This window comes from Myotis myotis, unplaced genomic scaffold (assembly GCF_014108235.1).
Source record: "Myotis myotis isolate mMyoMyo1 unplaced genomic scaffold, mMyoMyo1.p scaffold_m19_p_32, whole genome shotgun sequence".
Classification (NCBI taxonomy): Eukaryota; Metazoa; Chordata; class Mammalia; order Chiroptera; family Vespertilionidae; genus Myotis; species Myotis myotis.
In genome coordinates, this window is record NW_023416338.1 from 438,372 (window position 1) to 466,057 (window position 27,686).

A 27,686-nucleotide genomic window follows, 5' to 3' on the forward strand; every position below is an offset into this window, starting at 1 on the left:
TCTCACTCACTGAGGCCCTGACCCTTTATAGAGAAGAGAGACACACACATATCCAGCCGTCTATTACCTCACGTTACTGTTTTCTTCAAAGCATTATTTCCTTATATACCCAAAGTGTTGGCATACAATGTTGTATTAGTTTTAGGTGTACAATATTTATATAGCTTACAATGTGATCACCACACTAAGCCTAGTAATCATTTATCACCATGCAAATTTATCATATTAACTATATTTCCCTTCACCTTCTTTTCACCCATTCCCCCACTCCTCTTCTATCAAACATCAGTTTAATCTCATTGTTTTTAGATTCAACATGTAAGTGAAACCATATATTTATCTTTCTTTGTCTGACTTATATCACTTAGCATAATACTCTCTAGGTCCATTGTTGTTGCAAATGGCAAGATTTCATTCATTTTCATTGGTAATATTCCATTGTATATATGCACCACTTCTTTATCCACTCATCTATCAAATGGACACTTGGGTTGTTTCCATGTCTTGACTATAAAGTAGAGGCCCGGTGCATGAATTTGTGCATGGGTGGGGTCCCTCTGGGTGGCCTGCAGGGATCAGGCCGAAACCTGCAGTCCAACGCTGCCTGCAGCTCCTACCTGCTGCTCCTGCTCATCCTGGCCCCACTGTGACTGCCATGGGTTCACGCCCAATTAGTCCCGATCAAGAGAGGCTCGCATCTCTCACCAGCCATGAGCCCTGCATCTGGCGCCCTCCCAAGGGGAGTGGCCTGCGGGATTGGGCTGAAACTGGCTCTCTGACATCCCCTGAGGGGTCCCAGATTGGGAGAAGGCGCAGGCCAGGCTGAGGGACCCCACCGGTGCACGATCAGGCCAGGGAGGGACTGTGGGGGGGGCTCCAGGGTGTGTCTGGCCCATCTTGCTCAGTCCCAATCAGCTGGACCCCAGCAGCAAGCTAACCTACTGGTCGGAGCATGTACCCCCCAGTGGTCAGTGCACATCATAGCGACTGGTTGACTGTCCCCTGGTGGTCAGGGCACATCATAGCGAGTGGTTGAGCAGCCTTAGCATATTTTTTTTAAAATATATTTTATTGATTTTTTTACAGAGAGGAAGGGAGAGGGATAGTTAGAAACATTGATGAGAAACATCGATTCAGCTGCCTCCTGCACGCTCCCGACTGGGGACGTGTCCGCAACCAAGGTACATGCCCTTGAACAGAATCGAACCTGGGACCCTTCAGTCCACAGGCCGACGCTCTATCCACTGAGCCAAACTGGTTAGGGCTAGCATATTATGTTTTGATTGGTCCTGCCATTTGGTCTATTTGCATATTACCCTTTTATTATATAGGATAATGCTGCAATGAACATAGGGTCCATGTATATATTTTTTGTTTTTATTTTCTTCATATATCCAGAAATGGGATTGCTGGATCATATGATAGTTCCATTTTAGTTTTTGGAGGAATCTTTATACTGTTTTCCATAGTGGCTGTACAAAAAATGGTGGGTATTTTAAGTCTAGTGCCTGACAGGAGAGGAATGTTAAAAAACTGCATCAAGACCATCCATAGTTTCTGAACAAAAAAGGCTCAAATGGAATAGGGACCTTATCTTTCTTTCTTGCTAGGTTTGTGTTGCTGTGACCCTTTAATACATTCCTCATGTCGTGGTGAGCCCCAACCACAAAATTATTTTTTTTTAAAATAATTTTTTTAAAAATATATTTTATTGATTTTTTACAGGGAAGAAGGGAGAGAGATAGTTAGAAACATCGATGGGAGAGAAACATCGATCAGCCGCCTCCTGCACATCTCCTACTGGGGATGTGCCCGCAATCAAGGTACACGCCCTTGACCGGAATCGAACCTGGGACCTTTCAGTCCGCAGGCTGACGCTCTATCCACTGAGCCAAACCGGTTTCGGCCACAAAATTATTTTTGTTCCTACTTCTTTTTTTTTTTTTTTAATATATTTTATTGATTTTTTACAGAGAGGAAGGGAGAGAGACAGAGAGCCAGAAACATCGATGAGAGAGAATCATGGATCAGCTGCCTCCTGCACATCTCCTTACTGGGGATATGCCCGCAACCCAGGTACATGCCCTTGACCGGAATCGAACCTGGGACCTCTCAGTCCGCAGGCCAACGCTCTATCCACTGAGCCAAACCGGTTTCGGCTTGTTCCTACTTCTTAACTGTAATTTTGCTACTGTTATGAATGGTAATGTAAATATCTGATATGCAGGATGTGTTTTCAATTTGTTACAAATTGAACATAATTAAAGCATAGTGATTAATCAGAAAAACAATATGTAATTATATATGTGTTTTCCGATGGTCTTAGGCAACCCCTGTGAAAGGGTCGTTCGACCCCCAAAGGGGTCGGGACCCACAGGTTGAGAACCACTGATTTATCTGAATCCAAAAGGTCAGTTGATATTATAAAGTTTGCTAAAGAGCAAGCGACTATACATTTTAACTGAGGTACTCTATATGAAAGTGTCCCATATACTATAGGGAATATTCCCATGTTTAGGTAAGAACTAATATGATTACCAAAGACAGAATTTAGTTTTCCTCCTCAGAGTATCCAATACACAGGAACATTTCCCTTCCTGGAATACCTATCCCATCACTTACCACAAGCCCAAACTGCATAAGATCTCTTACTGATGCAACCCATTATCATGTATGGTATGTGGTCATCCTTATCACAATTCATTACACCGCTTTCTTTAGTACAGATGTGATCCTACAGTTTTTGGCAAGAAGGCACCAACAAAGCCATGATATAAGGTTTTATTAAAGAATGAATGAGAGGTTAGTTTAATCACAAACATTTTTAACTATAGGAAAATAAAAATAAAAACTTGCCTGAGGAAAAAATACATAACACTGATTTAAAATGTATGATTAACTTGACAATCACAAATTGACCTAAAATCCACAATTGCAATGGGATGTTTTATTAATACATCCTGTCAGTAAGTGTAACATATATTTGTTAGAACATAAGCTGTTTGAAACAGTTGAAAAAATTTCTAAGAAACATCTATAGAAGCTTTTGACCAAAATAAACCAAAAAAAAAAACACACCAAAAAACCGACAGTGAACACTGTTTTAAATCACATACAAACATAACTGACAATGTCCTAAGGACTTATGTTCAGCTGTAACTGAAAATATCCAGTCTGCCTGATGTGAGGAAGGACTGAGTCAGAGCAGTCACTGCACCAGACTCCATGTACTTCTTGACAGCACCTCTGTAGCTGTCTGTGTGTCTAGGAACACATAGTCACTAGCAATAGTAACAGAATGAGTTGTTTACTTTGCGACTTAGACCTTATACAAGTACAGTCTAGAGAAGTCAGCGTTTCAGAGAACATTCTTAAACACAACAGTCTGAATTTGTTGTTTGGTGGACACTTGAGGGCTTTTAGAAAACGCCAAAAGGACAGATCTTTGCTGTGGATCTTGTGGAGGCATCTGTGGAAACCTACAGTTCTGAGAAACTGGAAGTCATGTAGCTGCTAGTGGCATTTAGGACACTCTTGACTGGCAGGACAAATAATGACAATGGGTTGGAAGCAGGTATATATAAAACGTCTATGCATCTGTCTCTCTGTGCCCTATGGTTCAAAAACTGAGGCCTTCTGAATCTCATGCAAATGAGGTTATTAGTGAATTTTAAACATGAAAGCATAAAAGAACAGGAAATGTTCTGGAAAATGTAGGGCACAACCTTACTAATGTTGACATAACATATTTCAGGAAAGCCATCTCCAATTCTACATTTTGTTGTCCTGTCACAGGTATCTTTTTTTTGTGTGTGTGTGTGAAATAGAAAAGCTTATTGGTCTACCTAAGATAATGTTATAATTAAAAATTAATCAGAGTTTAAGTGTTAAAAACACATAAGAAAGTAGTTAGAAACGTGCTTTTAATCTCACAAACTTGAAACACTGTGAGCAGTAACCACTTTAGTTATGTTCACTGTTGTATTTCTGGTGTCCAGCTCAGGCACATAGTAGGTACTCAATATGAATAGAGGGATGGTGATGCCACTGGTTGACTTGAATGATAGCAAATAATCATTCTAATTGTATTATAGGTAAACAATACCTTAAATAGTGACATCGGAGTATCGTAGGATTTATTGGATTGAGGGAAAAATGTAGCTGTGGTGCAAATATATTGTAGCTGTGAATTTAAATATAAAATAATTATACTTGTAAACATTTTAAGATTATTCTGTAAGTTTGAGGCTGATGTTAATACAGATAGCTCTTTTTTTTTTTGTTAATCCTCACCCGAGGATATTTTTCCATTGATTTTTAGGGAGAGTGGGAGAGGGAAAGACAGAGGAAAACATTGATGTGAGAGAAACACATTGATTGGTTGCCTCTTGTACAAGCGAACCAGGGCCTGGGCCGAGCCTGCAACCAAGGTACATGCCCTTGACTGGAATCGAACCTGGGACCCTTTGGTCCACAGGCCAACGCTCTATTCACTGAGCCAAACTGACTACGGCCAGGGTAGCTCTTCTTAATGTGAAGTCTGTTTTCCAAGTCACAGCCAGAGGGAATGACAGAGTAAAGGGAAAGATGTAAATAGCAATTCAAGTGATATTATACTCTACTAGAAGCCTGTTGCATGAAGATTTGCGCAATAGACCTTCCTTCCCCTGGCTGCTGGCACCGGTTTTCATCCGGCACCCGGGACCCAGGCCTTTGGTCCAGCTTCAGCGGAGAAGCCAAGCCACTTAAGTCTTCAGTCTTCGTGCCTGCATATGCAAATTAACCGCCATCTTTGTTGGGCTAATTTGCATAGTCATCTGATTGGCTGGTGGATGTAGCAGAGTGACACCAATATGCATGTTTCTCTTTTATTAGTGTAGATAATAAACTTTGCATATTTACAAGTTTATGCCAAATATCCTTTAGTAAGAAAAATTAGTAAGGCTCTTTTGATGAAAGACAAAGAAAGCTTTTCTCCTAAGAGAAGGAATATTTATCATGGGTAAGAAATATCCAGTACTTGCCACATAAGCCAATAGGAAAACCCTAACAAATTCCAATGTGTCACTATTTCCCTTAATTTACAGGGTTAGGTTTTTGTATAAAAATTAATCCTACTAGTATGTAGTACAATTATATTCCAACTCACCCATGGATCCAACAGACTTTAAAATGGGAAAACAAAAATTTTATAAGCTTATTTAAGAAAAACTACCTACTAAAAGTGTATTCTGTTGCTTAAAGAGTACTTACAATATTGCCTGAACTAATTGCTCATTGGCAAAAGTAATAGGCCCAGAGACAGTTTCATAGTCCAGAGACTGAATTTCAGGATGAGTCTCTGATAAAGAAAATATATTTTTAGCTTTGAAACATTTCTTTTATGTCACTAATTTTCTGGAGTATTACATCTAAATTAATTTGCATTGGCTTTCCCATATAACTTACATTTATAGCTATTTCTCTCCAGTGGAGTTATCACATAACTTTGAGTGTATTTATAAAGAGTGAAAACCTTCCTGTATTTATCAGTTATAATTTATCCAGTGTGCATTCTTATAACATGTTTATGTAAGGATGTGGGCCAATTGAAGGCTTTCCCACAATGCTTACAGTGAAGAAGTTTCTCTCCAGTGTGAATTCTTTCATGGCTTCTAAATGAACTGGGTCGACTAAAGGCTTTCCCACATTCTTCACATTTATACGGTTTTTCTCCAGTGTGCACTCTCATGTGACCTCGAAAGGTTGTACGATAAATGAAAGCTTTCCCACATTCTTTACATTCATAGGGTTTCTCTCCAGTGTGAGTTCTTTCATGTACTTGAACATAACTCGAGCAACTGAAGGCTTTACCACATATTTTACATTCATAAGGTTTCTCTCCAGTGTGAGTTCTTTCATGTATTCGAAATGAACTGGGACAGTTGAATGCTTTCCCACATTCCTTACATTTATAAGGGCCATCTCCAGTGTGAGTCATCATGTGTCTTCGAAAGCTTGTGAGAGATACAAATGCTTTCCCACATTCCTCACATTTATAGGGTTTCTCTCCAGTGTGAGTTCTTTCATGTATTTGCAAACCTAGAGCAGAACTGAAGGTTTTCCTACACTGTTTACATTCATAGGGTTTCTCGGCACTGTGAGTTCTTTCATGTCTTCGAAAGGAAGTGGGACAACTAAGGGCTTTACCACATAGCTTACATATATAGGGTTTCTCTCCAGTGTGAGTTCTCACATGGACTTGAAAAGTCGTGAGCCAATGGAAAGCTTTTCCACACTCCTTACATTGATAGGGTTTCTCTCCAGTGTGAGTTCTTTCATGTGTTCGAAAGGAACTGGAACAACTGAAGGCTCTACCACATTGTTTACATTCGTAGGGTTTTTCTCCAGTGTGAGATCTTTCATGTATTCGATATGAACTGGGACAATTGAATGCTTTCCCACAGTCCTTACATTTATAACGTCCATCTCCAGTATGTGTTATCATGTGTCTTTGAAAGCTTCCGAGAGAAATAAAGGCTTTCCCACATTCCTTACAGTCATAGGGTTTCTCTCCAGTATGAGTTCTTTCATGTTTTCGAAGAGAACTTGGACAACTGAAGGCTTTATTACACTTTTTACATTCATAGGGTTTTTCTCCAGTATGAGTCCTTTCATGGCTTCGATAGGAACTGGGACAACTGAGGGCTTTACCACATTGCTTACATTCATAGGGTTTCTCTCCTGTGTGAGTTCTTTCATGTGTTTGGAAGGTTTGATGATATCTAAAGGCTTTCCCACATTGTTTACATTGATAGGGTTTCTCTCCCGTGTGAGTTCGTTCATGTTTTCGAACAGATTGACGATATCTAAAGGATTTCCCACATTCCTTACATTTATATGATTTCTCTACACTGTGATTTCTTTCATGTTTTTGAAAAGGTTGAAGATAACTGAAGGCTTTCCCACATATCTTGCATTTGTAAGGTTTCTTTCCATATTCCTGATACTTGCATGGTTTGGGTGCAGTGTGAGATCTCATGTGCCTATTAAGGGATGAACGACTCATGAAGACTTTTCCACACACACTGCACTCCCATGGTTTTACTTTAGAAGTTTTCTTGTTCAGATTAAGATTTGAAATAAGGTTGAAGTTTTCTCCACATTGACTATCTTTACTTTCACAGTCTCTCTCTACCATATGTCTATAAAAAAACCAGGAGTACATGATTAGTGACTTACTAATTTACATTTAGTCACAAACATTAGAATTATTTTTTTACAATTTATAGGGAAAGAGTAGGTTTTCTGCCCTGTCTGAATTGTTTGAAACTGAATATAATGAATGCTCTTAAGGAAGGTTTGACCTTCTTTATTAAAGTAGTGCTATTCATATATGGAGTTTCTGAATACTGTTTCCAAGTAAACTATTTTGGAAACACTGAACATCTTATGTCACAATTTAGAAAACATTTTTGGTAAAATTTTTCTAAAATTAAATAAATTGCCGAAACCGGTTTGGCTCAGTGGATAGAGCGTCGGCCTGCGGACTGAAAGGTCCCAGGTTCGATTCCAGTCAAGGGCATGTACCTGGGTTGCGGGCACATCCCCAGTGGGGAGTGTGCAGGAGGCAGCTGATCGATGTTTCTCTCTCATCGATGTTTCTAACTCCCTATCCCTCTCCCTTCCTCTCTGTAAAAAATCAATAAAATATATTAAAAAAAAAAAATAAATTTGAAGCTGTGTCTGTTTTTATTATTTACTATTTCAATTACAGTTTACATATAATATTATTTTGTATTAGTTTCATGTGTACAGCATAGTGGTTGTCCCCTTGATATTTCATACATAGCTATTACAAAATTATTGGCCACATTTCCTATATTATATCTTACATCCTTATGACTATTTTGTAACCACCAATTAGTACTTCTTAATCCCTTCACCTTTTTCACCCAGCCACCAACCCCACTCTGATTTGACAACCACCAGTCTGTTCTCTGTATCTATGAGTGTTTCTATTTTGTTTATTTTGTTCTTTAGATTCCAAATATAAGTGAAATCATATTGTATTTGTCTTTCTCTGTGTGACTTATTTCCATTAGCATAATACCCTCTAGGGCAGGGGTGGGCAACCTTTTTGTGAGTGCGTGCCAAAACCGGCAAAATCTCTGACTCAAAATTCTTCTGCGTACCAACCCTAATTTTTTGAGAACATGTTACACCTACTTGATATCTCTTAAGGTGTATGTATGTGAAGAACCTTGAAGAAATAATAAAATTCATTCGAGCGACAAAAAACACAGTATATGTTGATGAAAAATACATTTACTTTTTAATGTATACACGTACACTGATAGTCCGACAAAAAACTTTATGACTCCGTTTGATATTATCAGTGGGACTTTTGCTGCTGCATCACTGATGACAGAGATTTTACATCAGGTTTATATTTCATGACCTTCAGAGATATGCACGAGGTACTACTTTCACCTGTCAGGCTACTCCTATTACGAGACTTAACAAAATTCATCACTGAGAACAAAGATTCACAAGCGTATGTGGATGAAACCAAAACACTGGTCAGATCTAGGAAGGCAGGGAGAGTTAAGGCAGAGGCATAGAAATTGCTCTTCCCCTCTCTCATCAATCCATGTCTATGGTCTTTAAGATAACTTATTATGTAAAATTATTTATCTAAGATGCACCTACACTGAATTTATCTGAAAAATAAAAAAGTCGATATTAAGAAAAATATTGTAAATGGAAGATTATAAGAGAGGGTTTCGCGTGCCAGCAAAAGTTACTGGCGTGCCATGTTTGGCACGCATGCCAGGGGTTGCCCCCCCCTGCTCTAGGGCCATCCATGCTGTTGCTAGTGATAAGATTTCATTCTTTTTTTTTATGTCTGAGTAGTATTGCACTGTATATATGTACAATATTTTTATCCACTTGTCCACTGATGGGCACTTGGGTTGCTTCCATATCTTGGCTATTGTAGAGAGTGCTGCAATGAGCATGGGAGTGCATATAGTATTTTGAATTAATGTTTTGGGTTTCCTAAGATATATACTCAGAAGTGGAGTCACTGGGTCATAAGGCAATTCCATTTTTAATTTTTTGAGGAGGGTCTGCTTGTTTTTAAATTTTCATCACATATGAAGATCCCCTTGTGGGGACACTGATTTCTGTTGTGAATATAACTTACCTTAGATTTCTTCCCTGATTTTTGTACTGATCGCCAATGTTATGGTCTTCCAATTTTCTTCCTGAAATGCAGGCCCAGAAAAATAAAAAAGTTTAAGAATTATTACATTGCAGGTCTGTGATGAGCTCTGACTATGCCTGGTTTGTTTACAAAAGTGTTCTCTTTCCCCATTCCAAATCAGAGAATAATGCTGATAGACAAGAAACATCTGTTTTCTAAGTTGCTAAATGAAGGAATGTTGACACCCTTACCTATTGAGGCCAGGTTCTTCAAGGTTTCCCGCATCACATCTCTGTAGAGTTTCTTCTGTGAAGGATCCAGCAGAGCCCACTCTTCCAGGGTAAAGTTTACAGCCACATCCTCAAAGGCCACTGAATCCTAAAGCATCCCACATATGTATTCATAAGAAGTTCACGTATATTGTGGTATCAAAATATTCTAGAAAAATGGCGGCAGAGTAGGAGGATGCTGCATGAACATGTTCCCAGGAACAAGCTGGAATTACAACTGAAATATGGAAAGGCTTCCTGAATAATCAATGGAAAACTCACAGGAGAGAAGTTGATACCCAAGGATCAAAGGTGGAGACCGCACAGAGACTGGTAGGAGGAGTGGAGGTGCGAAAGGGCTGGCTGGGCACCCACAGACAGCAACTGAAGTTCCAGAGAGATATCTCAGCTGTGGGGGGGAGGGGTGCCACTGAGAACTCTGGGATGTAATCCTGAAGCTGGGCTCCCCAGCAGAGAACACCAAACTGAGGAGGGCACCCACATAACATCTAGCTGTGAAAAGCAGTGGGGTGCTGTCTGCCAGGGAGTGGCAGCTGAAAGTTCGGGCACCCTCTTAAAGGACCAATGCACAAAAATTCCTTGTGGAGCCATCCACCTTGTGCTCTGGCAGAGGGAGGGAGAAATGGACTGGAGCGGTGAGAGCAGAACCCAGGATTGGGGACTTGGGGGATAGAGCTCAGAAGGAAGACAGCCCAAGTTTCCTGGGCTGAGTCATTCCCTCACACAGCGGAGGACATCTTTCCCACATACTAGTAGACATCTGCCTTGCCAGATGGGAAGACAGTCGACACACCCTATTGGAAAACACCTGGCCCTGAGGCCACTTAAGAAATTAAAAGTAACAATTAGCCTCCAGGCAATAGCAACTGCCCCACCCTGTTGAAAAAAAAAATTTATCACACCTGAGGGCGGTCTCTGGAGGCTTTGAGTCTTTGCCTGATCCAATTAGTCAGAAACAGTCTTTAACACTTTCCTGCAATAGAGATTGAGAGGTATAGAGGATCTATGTAAAACATAGTCATAAATACAAACAGACAACCAAAATGAGGAAACAAAGAAACAACCTCCAAATGAAAGAACTAGCAAATTCTCCAGGAGAAGAGATAAGTGAAGCAGAGATAAGAAATTTATCTGAAACAGGGTTCAGAGTAATGATGTTAAAAATGCTCAACAGGCCGTAACTGGTTTGGCTCAGTGGATAGAGCATCAGCCTGCGGACTCAAGGGTCCCAGGTTCGATTCTGGTCAAGGGCATGTACCTTGGTTGTGGGTACATCCCCAGTAGGGGGTGTGCAGGAGGCAGCTGATCCATGTTTTTCTCTCATCGATGTTTCTAACTCTCTATCCCTCTTCCTTCCTCTCTGTAAAAAAATCAATAAAATATATTGAAAAAAAAATGGCCACTGCGAAGTCACTGGAGCCAAAACTGCGGCTGCCTCCTCCACGCCCACCCACTGGGGATGGAGCCCACACCCCAGGCAGCTGCCCTTCACAAAAAAAAAAAAAAAAAAAAAAAGAACCCAAACAGACCCACTCCCAGACACATCATAATTAAAATGCCAAAAATTAAAGACAAAGAGAGAATCTTAAAAGGCAGCAAGAGAATAGCAAACTGTTAACTACAAAGGAGTTCACATAAGGCTGACACCTGATTTCTCATCAGAAACTCTACAGGTCAGAAGGGAATGTCATGAAGTACTCAAGGTAATGGAAAGCAAGGATCTGAGACCAAGATTACTATATCCAGCAAGGCTATCATTCAAAATAGATGGTCAAATAAAGAGCTTCCCAGACAAAAAGAGGCTAAAGGAGTTCATCACCACCAAGCCAGCATTACAAGAAATGCTAAAGGGGTTGCTGCAATAAGAAGAAACAGAGAGAGAAACCTAGCCATACAGAATTAAAATGGCAATAAATAAGTACCTCTCAATAATAACCCTAAATGTAAATGGATTAAATGCTCCAATCAAAAGGTATAGGGTAGCTGAATGGATTAAAAAAAAAAAAAAAACATGACCCAACTATATGCTGTCTATAAGAGACCCACCTCAAAACAAAACACACAGGATGAAAATGAAGGTATGGAAAAGAAAAAAAAGCTGAAGTAGTAATACTCATATCCGACAAAATAGACTTTAAAAGCATCATGATAAGCAAAAGAAGCCAGTTGGAGAAAGATAAATATCACATGATCTCACTCATTTGTGGAATATAATGAATAACATAAACTGATAAAAATAGAGCCGGGGGAGGGGGGATATTCTAGAATATAATAGAAGTAATCCTGTTACTTGTAGATTTTTAATATTTCCTGCAACTTTTGTGATATCATACTATGTTAGTACAGTTTTGGTAATTTATTATACTTAAAATTCTTTTATTCTTGTAATAATGTTTATTGCATGTAACATTACCATATTTAAAATCGTTTTTCTTGCCCTGACTGGCTTGGCTCAGTGGATAGAGTGCTGGTCTGTGGGCTCAAGGGTCCCAGGTTTGATTCGGGTCAAGAGCATGTACCTTGGTTGTGGGCACATACCCAGTGGGGAGTGTGCAGGAGGCAACTGATCGATGTTTCTCACTGATGTTTCTAACTCTCTATCCCTCTCCATTCCTGTCTGTAAAAAAAAAATCAATAAAATGTATTTAAAAAAAATAGTTTTTCTTGAGATATTGTTTATTGCATGTAACATTATTATACTTAAGATCACTTTTCTAGAAAAAAATATTCTATGACTTGGTCACCAAAATTCATATTCTCTATACATAACCACTTCCTTGTAAATTTAATAGCATCTTCAATCTTTCAGGCACATAATTTCTCTAAACACTGGTCTCTGAAAAAGATCATTAATCCACTGACATCTACATGTAGGGGTTAGAGAAGATGCTTCCCACAGTAATTACGATGGCATAATTTACCTATTTGGTTAAAGAACAGAATAGGAAATCCCCACTTCTTGGTGGGTACACAGAGACCAGTATTTAGGTTCAGTTCTAGTGGAATTCACAGAAAGAACCACACTTCAGACCTTATTTAAGAAGCTTCTAGAGCAGCCGTGGGCAAACTACGGCCCGTTTGAAATGAATAAAACTAAAAAAAAAAAGACCATACCCTTTTATGTAATGATGTTTACTTTGAATTTATATTAGTTCACACAAACACTCCATCCATGCTTTTGTTCCGGCCCTCCGGTCCAGTTTAAGAACCCATTGTGGCCCTCGAGTCAAAAAGTTTGCCCACCCCTGTTCTAGAGAATCCCAAAGATGACAGGAGAGAGAAAAAGAAGGACAACAGATGTAGCCTCATACCTACAGGTATAAAAATAGTAAACACAGGTTAAACCCTTGTTAGATACACTTAAAAACCTCACACTAAAGGCCTATTTACCAAAATTCCTTCTTCACAGTACATCATATTTGGCTTCCAACAACACCAAAATCACACAGCACACTAAAAGACTTAATCTTGAAAGAAGCCGGGGGGAAAACACACCTTAGCTATGGATAAACAACAATAAGAATTAAATCAGACTTTTTTTTTGGTCTCAAATAATGCAAGCAAGAAGAGACTGGAATGAAATATTTAAAGTGTTGATAGAAAAACAAACAACCTAACTAAAACTGTGTTGAGTGAAATTATCCTTCAAAAGTGAGAGAGAAATTCCTAAGACAAATATTGAGAGAATTTTTCACCAGTACATCTGCTTCGCCTTGCAAAAAGTGTTAAAGGAAATTATTCAAAAGGAAAGAAAATGAGCCCAGCCTGTGTGGCTCAGTGGTTGAGCACTGATTCCCAGTTAGGGCACATGCCCGGGTTGTGGCTCGAGCCCCAGTGTGGGGCGTATAGGAGGCAGCTGCTCAATGAATGTCATCATTGATGTTTCCATCTCTCTCTCCCTCTCCTTCCTCTCTGATATAAAAAAAAAAGGAAGGAAAATGATGAAGAAAGGGAGAGCATCTGAGAAGGAATAAATGAAGGTAAAATAACAATACCTTAAAAATTCTCAATTTGTAAGATAACACTGTTCAAATAATACTAGCAACAATATCTTATGGATAAGCGAAATGAACAGTAACAGTGTTATAAGGTGCAGAGAGAGAGGAATTGGGAATACTCTGTTATGAGAAATGTATACAAACAGTGAAATGGTTTAACATTGCTTGAAAGAGGACTTGGGTTAATTGTAACTATATACTGTAAATTTAAGGGCAACTAATAAGAAAGTTAAAAAGTATAAATATGCCAAGAAAGAAGAAAAAATAAAATCAGGCAAAATGCTCAAAGCCTTAGAACATATCCTCAGTTAAGAATATTTTTTAGGAGGGTAGGGGAGGCCAGGGGATTGTCAAGGGTGGGAGAAAAAGGGAGACATATGTAATACCCTTTGTAATACTTTAAGCAATAAAACAAAACAAAACAAAAAAAGACATAAAAAATATTTTTTAAAGATCAGTTGATTATATTTGTTTAGATCTACAGGAAAAAAATGACTTCTGTATATTAACCATTTATTTTTCAGTCTTACTCTATTCTCTTATTAGTTCAAGGGGTTTTCTTTGTTGTTATTTTCTTTGACATTTTCTCCATAAATAATCATGTCATGTGACAAAGACAACTTTAATTTCTTACTTATCAGTCTGTATACCTTTTATTTCCTTTTCTTGTTTTGCTGTATTAGCTTAGACTTTACAGTGTCGACTAGTACTGATGTGAAGGGACATCATTGCCTTTTTGATCTTACCAGGAAAGCATCCAGTTTCTCACCATTAAGTAGGTTAAATGCAAGTTTCTTATAGAGGGTGTTTCTTAAAAGGGTATTTCCTAGTTTGTTACCATAAATTGATTTGAATTTTGTCAAATGCTCTTTTTTACATTTCCACAGCCCCTTCCTCATTCTTTTTTTAAATATCTTTTTATTGATTTCAGAGAGGAAGGGAGAGAGAGAGAGAAACATCAATGATGAGCGAGAATCATTGATTGGCCACCTCCTGCATGCCCCCTACTAGGGACTGAGCCTGCAATCCAGGCATGTGACCTTGACTGGAGTTGAACCTGGGACCCTTTAGTCCGCAGGCTGACTGACACTCTATCCACTCAGCCAAACCAGCTAAGACATGGAGAAACCTTAAAACCATATTACTAAGTGAAAGCAGCCAATATGACATGGCTACACACTTATGATTCCAAACATACTTCTGGAAAGGACAAAACTATGAGACAATGGAAGATCTTTGGTTGCCAGGGATTTGGGGGTGGGAGGGAGAAATGAATGAATAAGTGGAGCACGGGATTTTAGAGGCAGTGAAAATTTTCTAGGTGATGCAGAAAAGATGGACACATCATTTCACATTAGCCAAAGCCCAGAGACTGTACAACACTCAACACTAATATAAACTGTGGACTTTAATGCACTGATAGCAAATGTACCACAGCAATATCCTATATAATAAAACCCTAATATGCAAATCGACCAAACGGGGAAATGACCAGTTGCTATGATGCACACTGACCACCAGGGGGCAGACGTTCAATGCAGGAGCTGTGCCCTGGTGGTCAGTGCACTCAGGGGGAATGCTGCTCAGCCAGAAGCCAGGCTCAAGGCTGGCGAGCCTTTCCCGCCTCCACGGCAGCGCTAAGAACCCCTTGGGGGATGTCTGCCTGCTGGCTTAGGGCGGCTGCCCGCCAGCAGGTGGACATCCCCCAAGAGGTCCTGGACTGGACTGTGAGAGGGTACAGGCCGGGCTGAGAGACCTCCCCGCTCCCACAGTGCACAAATGTTATGCACCGGGCCTCTAGTAAGATATAAAAAATAAGGCAAACTATGTGGAGGCAGAGGGGTTATGTGGGAACTCTACTTTCTGATCAAGTTTTCTGCAAACCAAAAATTGCTGTAAAGAAAAGGTAAGTCCATTAAGGAAAAAAAAAAAAGGTAAGGCATCCTATCTAATAATAGACAAACATGGTAATTAACCGTACCTTCGCTACACCTCCCATTGGCTAATCAGCGCAATATGCAAATTAACTGCCAACAAAGATGGCGGCTAATTTGCATACTGTAGGCAGGTTGGGGCAGCGCCATCCCGCTTGCCCTACTGCCATCCGGGCCTGCTATTTGTCATCCGGGGTGGTGGGGCGGGACAGCGCCATCCCGCCTGCCCTGCCTCCATCTGGGCCTGCTATCTGCGACCCAGGGTGGCGGGTGTCCCGTGTGCGACCCGACCCGGGGTGGCCGGGTGGTGCAGCAGCGATCGGCTGGCCCACCCGGCCACCATCCGGACGGTCCTGTGTGCGACCCGACCCAGGGTGGCTGGGTGGGGCAGCAGTGATCCGCTGGCCCACCAGGGCATCCTGTGTGCGACCCGACCCGGGGCGGTGGAGCGGGACAGCGTGGCTCCTCTGTCACCCCAGCTTCTTCATCACAGCTCCCTTGGGGGCCTAAGCCTTTAGTCGGACTTCCCCTGAGGGCTCCCTGGCTGCCAGAAGGATGCCTGGCTGCCAGAAGGATGTCTGACTGCAAGCTTAGGCCTGATCCTCGGGGGAGTGGGCCTAAGTTGACAGGTGGACATCCCCCAAGGGGTCCTGGACTGCACATGGGCACAGGCCGGGCTGAGGGACCCCCTCCGAGTGCACAAATTTTTGTGCACTGAACCTCTAGTACATTAATAATGATTGCTAATGACTGATGGCTGAAAGAAGCCATCTTTCATTCAACTGATTTGAAGTTATTTCAATAAGCCATTACAGTGTTCTATGAGGACTGCACCCTGAGATTTGGAAGAGAAGAGAAACTTCCACTGAAGCCATTTTCAAGAGCCTACTACCGTATATTCTGAGAAGTGAAATGAGTTCCTTTGTTACTAGTCCTAGTGTCTAGAACTCCCACCTGGAGGAGCGTCTTGGCAAGATCTCACATTATGGCCTTAGTGAATGTGGAGACAGGTGTTACCTTGATTTATACTGTGGGTAACAGTGAAGCAAGAAAAGTTATAGAATTTGTTTACCACAAAAGGGGAACTTGTAGGCAATCACCCAAGAGTCTGTAAACATGGCCAGTGAAGCCAGTTGCTGGTCAGTGCTAAGATGATTGCCTGATGTTTGGTCAGTCATGTTGACCCTTGAGTCCATCCTTTAAAAGGATGTTACAATTAAGGCAGCGGTACTCAACCTGTGGGTCGTGACCCCTTTGGGGGTCGAACAACCCTTTCACAGGGGTCGTCTAAGACCATCGGAAAACATATATACCCCTGACTGGTTTGGCTCAGTGGATAGAGTGTCGGCCTGTGGACTGAAGGGTCCCAGGTTTGATTCTGGTCAAGGGCATGTACCTTGGTTGTGGGCACATTCCCAGTGGGAGGTGTGCAGGAGGCAGCTGATCTATGTTTCTCTCTCATCAATGTTTCTCTCTATACCTCTCCCTTCCTCTCTGAAAAAAAAAATCAATAAAATATATCCTATCTAATAAAAGAGAAACATGGTAATTAGCATACGACCGCTACCCTTCCCATTGGCTAATCAGGGTGATATGCAAATTAACTGCCAGCCAAGATGGCAGCCGGCAGCCAGGCAGCTTAAACTGAACATGAGGCTTGCTTGCTTCAGTGACGGAGGACTGCAACGTTCCCCGCCTGCCTTGCCGGCCTCTGAGCCTGCAGTTTGAAACATTGTAACAAATATAGAAGCTAAACAAAACCCCAGAAACCAGCTTTCAGCTGGCTGGGATCTCAGAGCTGGAGTTGATACAGAGTTTCAATTATAGAACCTAAACAAACCAGATACCTGCTTTCAGCAGCTGAGGCCTCAGAGCTGGAGCCAGAGCTAAAGCTGGCCCAGAATAAAAAAAGAAAAAAGAAAAAAAGGAGCGGTTGGGAGCTTCAGTCCCAGCCTGAAAACAGCCCTCAGCCCCTCACCCAGACTGGCCAGGCACCCCAGTGGGGACCCCCACCCTGAAGGGTGTGTGACCAGCTGCAAACAGCCATCAGCCTCTCATCCAGGCTGGCCAGGCACCCCAGTGGGGACCCCCACCCTGATTTCGGTGCACCTACACCCCAATCGGCCCTACCCTGAGCATGACTGAGGGTGGCATCGCAACCTCCCAATCCGCCCTGCTCTGTGCATGACAGGGTGCGGCACCTACACCCCAATCGGCCCTACCCTGAGCGTGACTGAGGGTGGCATCACAACCTCCCAATCCGCCCTGCTCGGTGCATGACAGGGTGCGGCGCCCCAACTCCCCAATCGGCCCTGCTCTGAGCCTGACCGGGGCTGCACCTAGGGATTAGGCCTGCCCTCTGTCACCCGGGAGCAGCTCTGAGCCCAACCAGCGGCTGCACCTAGGGATTAGGCCTGCCCTCTGTCACCTGGGAGCAGGGCAAACCAGGACACCCTTCAGGGCAAACCAGCCAGCCCCCACCCATGCACCAGGCCTCTATTCTTTATAGTAAAAGGGTAATATGCCTCCCAGCACCGGGATCAGTGGAGCCGCAAGGCCTCTCAGCACCAGGATCAGCGTGACAGGGGGCAGCGCCCAAACCCCCTGATCGCCTTGCGGCTCTGTGTGTGACAGGGGGCGTGGCCACAACCTCCCTATCGGCCCTGCTCTGTTCCTGACAGGGGAAGGCGCCCCAACCCCCCGATAGGTCCTGCTCTGTGCCTGATAGGGGAGAGCTCCCCAACCCCCTGATCACCCTGCGGCTCTGTGTGTGACAGGGTGAGGCGCCTCAACTCCCCCACCCCACAGGCCCTGCTCTGTGTTTGATGGGGTAGAGCCATAACCTCCCCATCGGCCCTGCCCTGAGTGTGAGAGTGGCGGTGCCCCAACCCCCGATCCGCCCTGCTCTGTGACAGGGGGCGGTGCCCCAACTCCCCTATCCACCCTACTCTGTGAGTGACAGGGGGGAGCTCCTCAACCCCGTGATGGGCCCTGCTCTGTGCGTGACAGGGGGGAGCTCCCCAACCCCCTGATCGGCCCTGCTCTGTGTGTGACAGGGGGCAGCACCCCAACCTCGATTGGCCCTGCTCTGTGCGTGACAGGGGGTGGCGCCGCAACCTCCCCATCGACCCTGCCTTGAATGTGACAGGGGGCGGTGCACCTACACCCCAATCGGCCCTACCCTGAGCGTGACTGAGGGTGGCATCGCAACCTCCCAATCCGCCCTGCTCTGTGCATGACAGGGTGCGGCGCCCCAACTCCCCAATTGGCCCTGCTCTGAGCCCGACCAGGGACTGCACCTAGGGATTAGGCCTGCCCTCTGTCACCCGGGAGCAGGCCTAAGCCAGCAGGTCGTTATCTCCCGAGGGGTCCCAGACTGCGAGAGGGCACAGGCCGTGCTGAGGGACCCCCCCCCCCCCACGAGTGCACAAATTTTTGTGCACCGGGCCTCTAGTATGTATATAAAAAGAAAACACATATATAATTACATATTGTTTTTGTGATTAATCACTATGCTTTAATTATGTTCAATTTGTAACGGTCCTGCATATCAGATATTTACATTACGATTCATAACAGTAGCAAAATTACAGTTATGAAGTAGCAACGAAAATAATTTTATAGCCGAAGCCGGTTTGGCTCAGTGGATAGAGCGTCGGCCTGTGGACTGAAAGGTCCCAGGTTCGATTCCGGTCAAGGGCATGTACCTGGGTTGCGGGCATATCCCCAGTGGGAGAATTGCAGGAGGCAGCTGATCGATGTTTCTCTCTCATCGATGTTTCTAACTCTCTATCTCTCTCCCTTCCTCTCTGTAAAAAATCAATAAAATATATTAAAAAAAAAAAGAAAAAAAAAAGAAAATAATTTTATAGTTGGGGGTCACCACAACATGAGGAACTGTAATAAAGGGTCGCGGCATTAGGAAGGTTGAGAACCACTGAATTAAGGGATAGTAGTAGTAAGTCTGCCTGAGCTCCATCATGTAGGAATGAGGCGATGTCATCCCAGAAGTCTGTAAACTCCCATTGTTGTTTTTTAATATATTTTATTGATTTTTTACAGAGAGGAAGGGAGAGAGATAGTTAGAAACATCAATGAGAGAGAAACATCGATCACTGCCTCCTGCACATCTCCCACTGGGGATGTGCCCGCAACCCAGGCACATGCCCTTGACCGGAATCGAACCTGGGACCCCTCAGTCCGCAGGCCGACGCTCTATCCACCGAGCCAAACCAGTTTCGGCAACTCCCATTGTTTTTTAACTCAGGGAATCCTGAGAAGCTCCCCAGTAAGTCTGGAGGTCTTAGAAAGGGGTGACCTCCTTCAGCTCCATGGCACCTGGCAAGGAACTGAGAAGAGGGAAGGCCACCCCCTCCTGACGGTAGGATATGCCAGAGGGCACGGTTTTATTATTATTATTTTTTATATTTTCTTATTGATTTCAGAGAGGAAGGGAGAGGGAGAGATATAAACACCAATGACAGAATCATTGATCAGCTGCCTTCTGCATACCCCACACTGGGATGGAGCCTGCAACCTGGAGACTATGCCCTGACTGGGAATCAAACAGTGACCTCCTGGTTCACAGGTTGATGCTCAACTACTGAGGCATGCCAGCTGGGCCAGAGGGCACAGGTTTAGCCATATCTTGTCTGAAGGAGTCTATAGAGGAACTGAGTTCGTGGGGTGATGTTTACAGGTCCCCGGGCATAATGGGTAGCTTTCGAAGAGGTGACATTTTCAGGGCTATTTTTAGGATAGCTCTATAAAAGCAGTGACAACTGCAGTTCTAGTGGCATACAGTTTGGAGCCATCATGGGTAACTCTAGGAGGCACGACAGGAAGTCACTGAAGCCTCTACTGGGAAACCGTGTCTGATGGTGCTAAGGGAGTGCCTGTTGTATGGCAATTGGACTCAATCTAAGGCCCCCCCCTTTTTTAGGGGTACCTACTCAAGGTGGGCCGGCTTGCAAGTAATAACATAAATAGATTCAAGTAAAATGTATAAACAAAGACTATGTTGCCTCCAGAGCACCAAAAGAATCTAGACAATGTTGTGGGTGCTAAGAGAGATAATAGCGATTTTTTCACTGTGTCCAGATTACCAAATACTTTTTGGGAATTTAAACAAGGCACTCACCTCATTTATGTGGCAATGGCCTCTCGCCTTTTTATCACTATTTTTATGTCCTGAATACTCTCAGAAGAGGAGGTCATTAGTGTAGTGTCATACCTGTGCTCCTGGAGCAGTGAAAACAGTTCAGATCCTGCTGAGGAGACTGTGGGTGCTGACAAGGGTGCTGAGGTTCCCTGAGGGTAACCAGGTAAAGGTGTCCCATGTCCCTTCAGAGGTGAAGGGCAACTGCAGCTGAGAGGTTGCTGACATAGGTACTGAGCAGAACAAACAGAGTCATATCTGTGATGACAGGATATTTACCAGTTGCTGAGTGGATAGAGGCAGTAATTTTTATAATGTTGGGGATGGAGAATAAGGGCTTCTTTGGTTCGACCACAGCCTCAAGGTTGCAGTAATCCACTGTGAGGTGTCATTCATTCTTGAAGAACAAGCCAAGTAAAAACTCACCTTTGCCAACTATAGTCAAATCATATAACTAGTTATGATTTTAAAAGAAAGTTATAAGCTATCCAGTTATTATAATCAATGCAATTAAAGACTGCTCTTCCATCAGTCAACAAAGGATCTTCAAGCATGTTAAGCTCATTTAGGAATTTATTCTATCAAGTTAAATTCAAACTACCTTAAAAAAAAAGGGACAAATTCAGCTGTTCAAAGGTAAAGCAGAGGGGATAACCACTCCTTCACTAAAAAGGTGTACAGTGGTTTTCAATCCTTCAAGGCCCTGTTAAGTTTACATTAGGCCATATGACTTCAACTGGCATTAAGGACAGTGGAGTCCCACTTTGTTAATATAATTTGAAAGTGCCAAAGACTAAATTACAATTTAACTTATAACTCATTGGTTTAAACCTTCCCTGCTGGTTGTGGTATACTTTAAGAAAATGGGTGCTATGACCATGGAGAAATTAGGTAAGACCATAGTTCTCATGGTTAAGGTGAAATCTCTATTTGTATTCTATATTATATTCAGTAACTCCCTTACTGGGGTATTTGCTTATTAAATTTAGTGGGATCCCTCTGGAATGAGTGTGGATCAGTCTGCCACCTACCATTTATTGTCTTCACTAGCTGAGTATAGACAGAGACCCCCAAAAGCTAGTAACCTTTGAAGTCCTAGCAAAGGTCAGGGCTGTGTACCACCCAGTTAATCTAGGAACCACCCAGTTAATCTAGATAATGGTAGCTGAAGCATCATCCCCACCTTAGTTCACTTAATTCCTTAGATACTTACGTAAATCTTTGTTGATTATTGTTGATTAGATATTCTGCCTATTTCTGGAAATTGTCTGCTGATGAGCTAATCTGTGTATCATTGAAACATCCTTACTCTAAGGGCTACTCCAGATCAATAAAAGATTGGAGCGGCCTGAGCATCAGGAGAAGTCCTTCTGGCCTTGCCCGCCTGGTCCCCCAATATTTCAAATTATTTCGTGTCATTTCTCTCTCATTTGTGTGCGGCTCCTCTTCGAGACCCGAACCCTGAACCACGCAGAACGTGGAAGGAAACACATGACAACCTACCCTTTCCCTGCTTTTCTCTCTTTATTTATTTATTTTTCCCTTTTCTCTCTTTATTTTTTTTAAAATATATTTTATTGATTTTTTACAGAGAGGAAGGGAGAGAGATAGTTAGAAACATCGATGAGAGAGAAACACCGATCAGCTGCCTCCTGCACACCTCCCACTGGGGATGTGCCCGCAACCCAGGTACATGCCCTTGACCAAATCGAACCTGGGACCCTTCAGTCTGCAGGCCGACGCTCTATCCACTGAACCAAACCGGTTTCGGCCCTTTTCTCTCTTTAAATAACTGCTCTTCTAGGAGCAACTACCCGATGGGTCCACCTTCTGCACAGGGTATAGACCCCCTCTCCCACCTGTGCCCTACACATTGGGGCCAACCCAGACTCTGTCACAGATTCACTCTAATAGATAAATCCCAACAAAGACCCAGGATTAAGTTAAGGAGTGCCCTGATCCCATATTCCTGTTTCCAAATGCCTTGGATTTTTTTTTTTTTAAGTATTGATTTTCAGAGAGAGAGGAAGGGAGGGCTGGAGAGATAGAAACGTCGATGAGAGAGAAATATCATCCATCCGCTGCTTCCTGGATGCCCCCTACCTGGGACTGAGCCCGAAATCTGCACATGTGCCCTGACTGGGAATAGATCAGGCACCTTCTGTGCCTGGGACGACGCCCAACCAACTGGGGCACACTGACCAAGGCTCGGAGTTCTCGAAACTGCCAATTCTGGTAGGCTGAACATCAAATTAAAGCTTGGTAGGTTCAGCAATGCTACAGGGGTTAGCACAGCTCACAGCACTCTCTCCAGCTGCACACAGTGAGGGCTGCCATCAGGCAGCAGAGCAGGTCAGAGCAAGAGAAGACAGATGCACTGGGTGGCTCGTGGCACCCACTGCTATAGTCACCTGCAGAGGGATGGCTCCCTTGGGACTGATGATATTGGTGTGTGGGCTCATATACACATACATTCCCTGCGTGGTAGGAAGAACCCTATGATCACATAATTGAGGTCTTAGGCAGGTAAGGTGGCCTCTCAAGCAGCTCTGAGATGGAAGCAAGGAAAGGAGCCTGGTCTGGGTGTTCATTGGGGTTGGGGTTGGGGCCAGGGCAAGAATCCTTGTCCAAGGGCAGGAGCCTGTGTCATCTGAATTTCCTGCCATCTCTAGAGGAAAGACCACTCAGATCTTTTCATCAGTTTGTCCAGGTGGGAGCCTGCAGGGCAGAGGGAGGGGGAATCAGTCATGAGCAATCAAATATTAAAAAGTATGGGGTTCAACTGCTCGTTATAAAGAAACACTAACAGGATGCTTAAGAAATTCAACATTGGTTACTGCGGATGGCTGAAACAAGAGCCTGAGGGGACCAGGATGTTCGAGCAGTGAGTTGACTTTAAACCTTATCTTACATAGACTTTTGCTAGCCATTGCATGCATTATTTTTTAAAATAAGCTGAGTTATATATACACACACACAATATTTTCCTATTTAACACATTGTTTGCAGGTAGTTTTTATCGCGCGCTAACAGGTGGCGCGGGCCATTTTTGTGCAAATGGCAACGTTCAGTAAAATTACGATAACTTTAGTTTATGTATTTATACGTGTCCCGCGCTCTACTACACTGGTAGAACGTATAAATACATAAAACGTGTAAACACGTTTCTCGCATACAATGTGTTAATAGTCTTTATTTTAAACTACTTTTGCTTTTTAAAATTTAATTTAAAATTTATTCCATTTTTTCTTTTCAATATAGAAAACTATCTGTACTAATAAAAGGATAATATGCAAATTGACTGAACGGCAGAACGACTGGTTGCTATGATGCACACTGACCACCAGGGGGGCAGACAGTCAATGCAGGAGTTGCCCCCTGTTGGTCAGCGAGCTCCCACAGGGGGAGCACTGCTCAGCCAGAAGCAGGGCTCATGGCTGGTGAGCGCAGTAGCAGTGGTGGGAGTTTCTTCTGCCTCTGCGGCAGTGCTAAGGATGTCCAACTGCTGGCTTAGGCCCACTCCCCACAGTTGGACAACCCCCGAGGGCTCCTGGACTGCCAGAGGGCTCAGGTTGGGCTGAGGCCTCCTCCCTGCCAGTGCACGAATTTCATGCACTGAGCCTCTAGTTCTAAGATATAATCCTTTAAACACTAATGTTTATAAAAGTTTAAACCACAAAAAAAAACACAAGAAATCTCAACTCTTCTTCTAACCAAAATAACAAGAGGCATTATAGCTTCTCCTTACATATCACACTGGGGTATTATTTCAGGTATAAAAGCATATTAGACTTTTTGTTGTTGTTAATCCTCATCCAAGGATATTTTCTATTGACTTTTAGAGAGAGTGGGAGAGGGAGAGACAGAAACATCAATGTGAGACAGACACATTGATTGGTTGGCTCCTGCATGCACCCAGACCAAGGCTGGGGAACCTGCAACCAAGATACGTGCCCTTGACTGGAATCGAACCCAGGACCCTTCAGTCCACGGGCTGATGCTCTATCCACTAAGCCACACCCGCTAGGGCCATGTTATACTTAAACAATGTTTTTATTGATTTAAAGAGGAAGTAGGAGAGATAAGAAATGTAAATGATGAGAGAGAATCACTGATTGGCTGCCTCCTGCACACCCCACACTGGGAATCGAACTGTGACCTCCTGGTTCATAGGTCGACTCTCAACCACTGAGCCACATAGGCTGGGCAAACATTATACTTTTAAACAATTTTTATTTATTGATTATAGAGAGAGGAAAGCAGAGAGGAAAGGAGAGAGAAAGAGAGAGAGAAACATCGATTTGTTCCATTTAGTTTGCATGCATTGGTTGACTGATTCTTGTATGTGCCCTGACTAGGATGGAATCTGCCACCTTGGCTATTGGACAATGCTCTAACCAAGTGAGCTGCCTGGCCAGGGCAAAGCATATCATAATTTTATTTGGGCCTAATCCATTAGATGTATCAGGATTTTCAAAGATTTATGTAAGTTTTGAGTTGTTTTTCTTCTATTAATTAAAATAGGATTTCATTTTCCTTTTGCCTAAGCAATATTACAGCATTTAAAATTTAGAGCTCTCCAGGGACATGCAAATACGAAAACTGACTTAAAATGTAAAATTGACCTGAGAGCTCAAAGACACTCATCTCCTATCTTGAGGTTCTCTTGCCCAAAAGAAACGTATTTTGTTTGGTTTCAGATTTTCTTACCTTACTCCCATGTCTCCCTCAATCAACTTACATTTTGAAAGCCCAAGAACTAAAAATCTTACACACTCACCCAGAAAATAATATTACAGACTGCTCAGGAACACTAGAGTACAGAGCTTCAATATGCAATATTATGAGTATCCAAAGAAAGAAATGTAAATCTTCAAATCAGGTAAGATAAACTGCCTTCTTCCCCACAGTTCAGAAGAAAACCCACATTTGGAAACTTGCAGTCCATATACCCGTGTTGGGATACAACTCTTTTAAAAAATATATATATATTTTTATTCAGAGGTGGAGAGAGATAGAAACATCAATGATGAGAGAGAATCATCCATCTGCCACCTCCTGCATGCCCTCTACTGGGAATTGAGCCTGCAACCCGGGACGGTGTGCCCTGACTGGGAATCGATGGAACAGTGACCTCCTGGTTCATAGGTTGACGCAGGGCGGGATACAACTCTTCAAGTGGGTCAGTCCCTGATGATGGAAGGGTGGGGGACTCCGGGAGCTCTACACACCCCTTTCCTGAGGTAATGGAATGGCTTCCTCTCTCAGGCTTTAATTCTCACAAGCGAGGAAACTCTTAGCCAGATTCAATTTAAGGTCTCACCCCCTCAAGTAACTCCCAAATTCATAAACCAAGACAGAACTGACCTTCACAGACTTTCTCAATGTACACAAACTACTGAGTGCACCTACACAGCGGATGCAATCCTCAAGCCTGTATCTAGACACAGGACCGAGGAAATCAGCTACACCTTAGAGAGGATAGCCTCCGGCCCTCTCCCCCTCTTTCCCTATCCCCAGCCTTCAGGGCTGTAGCTTGTCTCAGAATAAAGGCCCTTCCCTGGTGGGTGTGAGCAGGTGGGACACCTATAAGGGGGGGCTCCGCAGGAAGAACCAACGGGGCCTTCAAGTACTTCCCTTTCAGGCTCAAGCCGGCTTAAGCTTGGAGACACTGACCTCAGGCTTCTGCTTCCCTCCCAGTTGCTCTGGACACCGATATTTATTTATTTTGGACACCGATATTTTAAATACACAAACTTGTTGTTTGACCAACCCAGTAAAATGACTCAAATCCAGAGTTTATGTGTAAAGGATGGGAGAATATTGTAAAGCATTTTTCTGATTCAACAAGAAATTCTGCAAATAACTATTCCTTTAGATAATAAATGTTAGTTAATTATTATTTCCATGACAAGTAACTATTTGGAAAACGATTAAACACACTGTTAGATGTTGCGAGTCTAAGCCCTGATATTGCATTTAAAATCAACCAAAATAACAGATCTCACAATGTTTCTACACCTGCCCATGGAAAAGGAAAAAAAATTTTTAACAAATGGATGTAATAGTGGAATTTTTTCCTGAAATTCACCTTTTCCTTGGAAATATTTTATAGTCTTTCAAGATCTAGTGATTAAATACATTTATATTTATTGAAAAAAATGGAAAATTAAAGTGAATAAAACCACAAACTCAAGAGACCTGGAACTGTGATGAAAAGGGCAGATCACCCAGGGAAGTTTCCAAAAGGGACACCCATAGCGTGTCTGCGCCCACGAAAGATCCTGGGGGAGACACACAAGGCTTTTTACACAACACAATTCCAGGTGGTCATTCCACGCTTCCTCCTCCATAAAACATCCATAGGCAAAAAAAAATCCTTAAAAAGAGAAACATCCATGGCTGAAATACTGTGTAGTGTGAAATGCACCAGGGCGGTCAAACAGTTAATGATGCTGTGGACTGGGGAGGGGAAGATGGCGTTTGGGAATGCGGGGAAAGATTTGGAAATTTAGGGATTTACGACCAGTCCCAGAAAGACCTAGGTTGGGGGGACAGACTCGTGGATTTGAGGCCCCGCTCCCCAAACATCTGTAAAACTCAAGAGAAAACGGGTCCCCCTGGGGAAAAAGAACGGCCCGGGACCACACAGACCACAGTTCTCCCCACGTAGGAACCCCCGAGAGGAGCCACGATTGTCTCCTGAAGGTCCTCCCTGTGTCCTCTGAACATTCTCGGGACACAGCCGGTGACCGGTGACCGGAGAAGACGCCGGCGGGTCTGATTGCTGCCGAGCCCTAAGCTGCGTGCCGCCCCCCCCCCCCCCCCCCCCCCGCGGCCTCACATCCCCAACCCCCCCGCCCCCCACTCCCGGCGGCCTCACATCTCCAAACTCCGGAGTGTCCTCTGGGAGGCAGGCCCGGCCACGGTGGTTTGGTTCCACCAACCTCCTTCCCTGACTTCCCGGCCACACTCACCATTTCTCGGCCTCAGGGCCCCCTGTGGTCCACACTGCCCCCCGCAGAGGCGCAGGTCTCAGCAGCAGAGGGCGAGGGCGTGGAGAAGCTACCTGACGCCTGGAAAGGCCGGCGGATGGCGAGAGAAGCGATGAAACCACAG

The 27,686-nt window shown here is 43.4% G+C and overlaps 1 protein-coding gene across 1 annotated transcript; it reads right to left on the reverse strand.

Annotated features, from left to right (window-relative positions):
* Positions 1–4,790: 4,790 nt before the first annotated feature.
* LOC118652649 (zinc finger protein 791-like) lies at positions 4,791–27,686 on the reverse strand. Its single transcript, XM_036302685.1, has 4 exons — positions 27,545–27,686; positions 9,439–9,565; positions 9,188–9,248; positions 4,791–7,184 (listed from the first exon to the last, which is right to left on the reverse strand). Exons 1-4 carry the CDS (start codon positions 27,545–27,547, stop codon positions 5,540–5,542), a joined length of 1,836 nt encoding a protein of 611 aa, XP_036158578.1. The 5' UTR covers positions 27,548–27,686; the 3' UTR covers positions 4,791–5,539.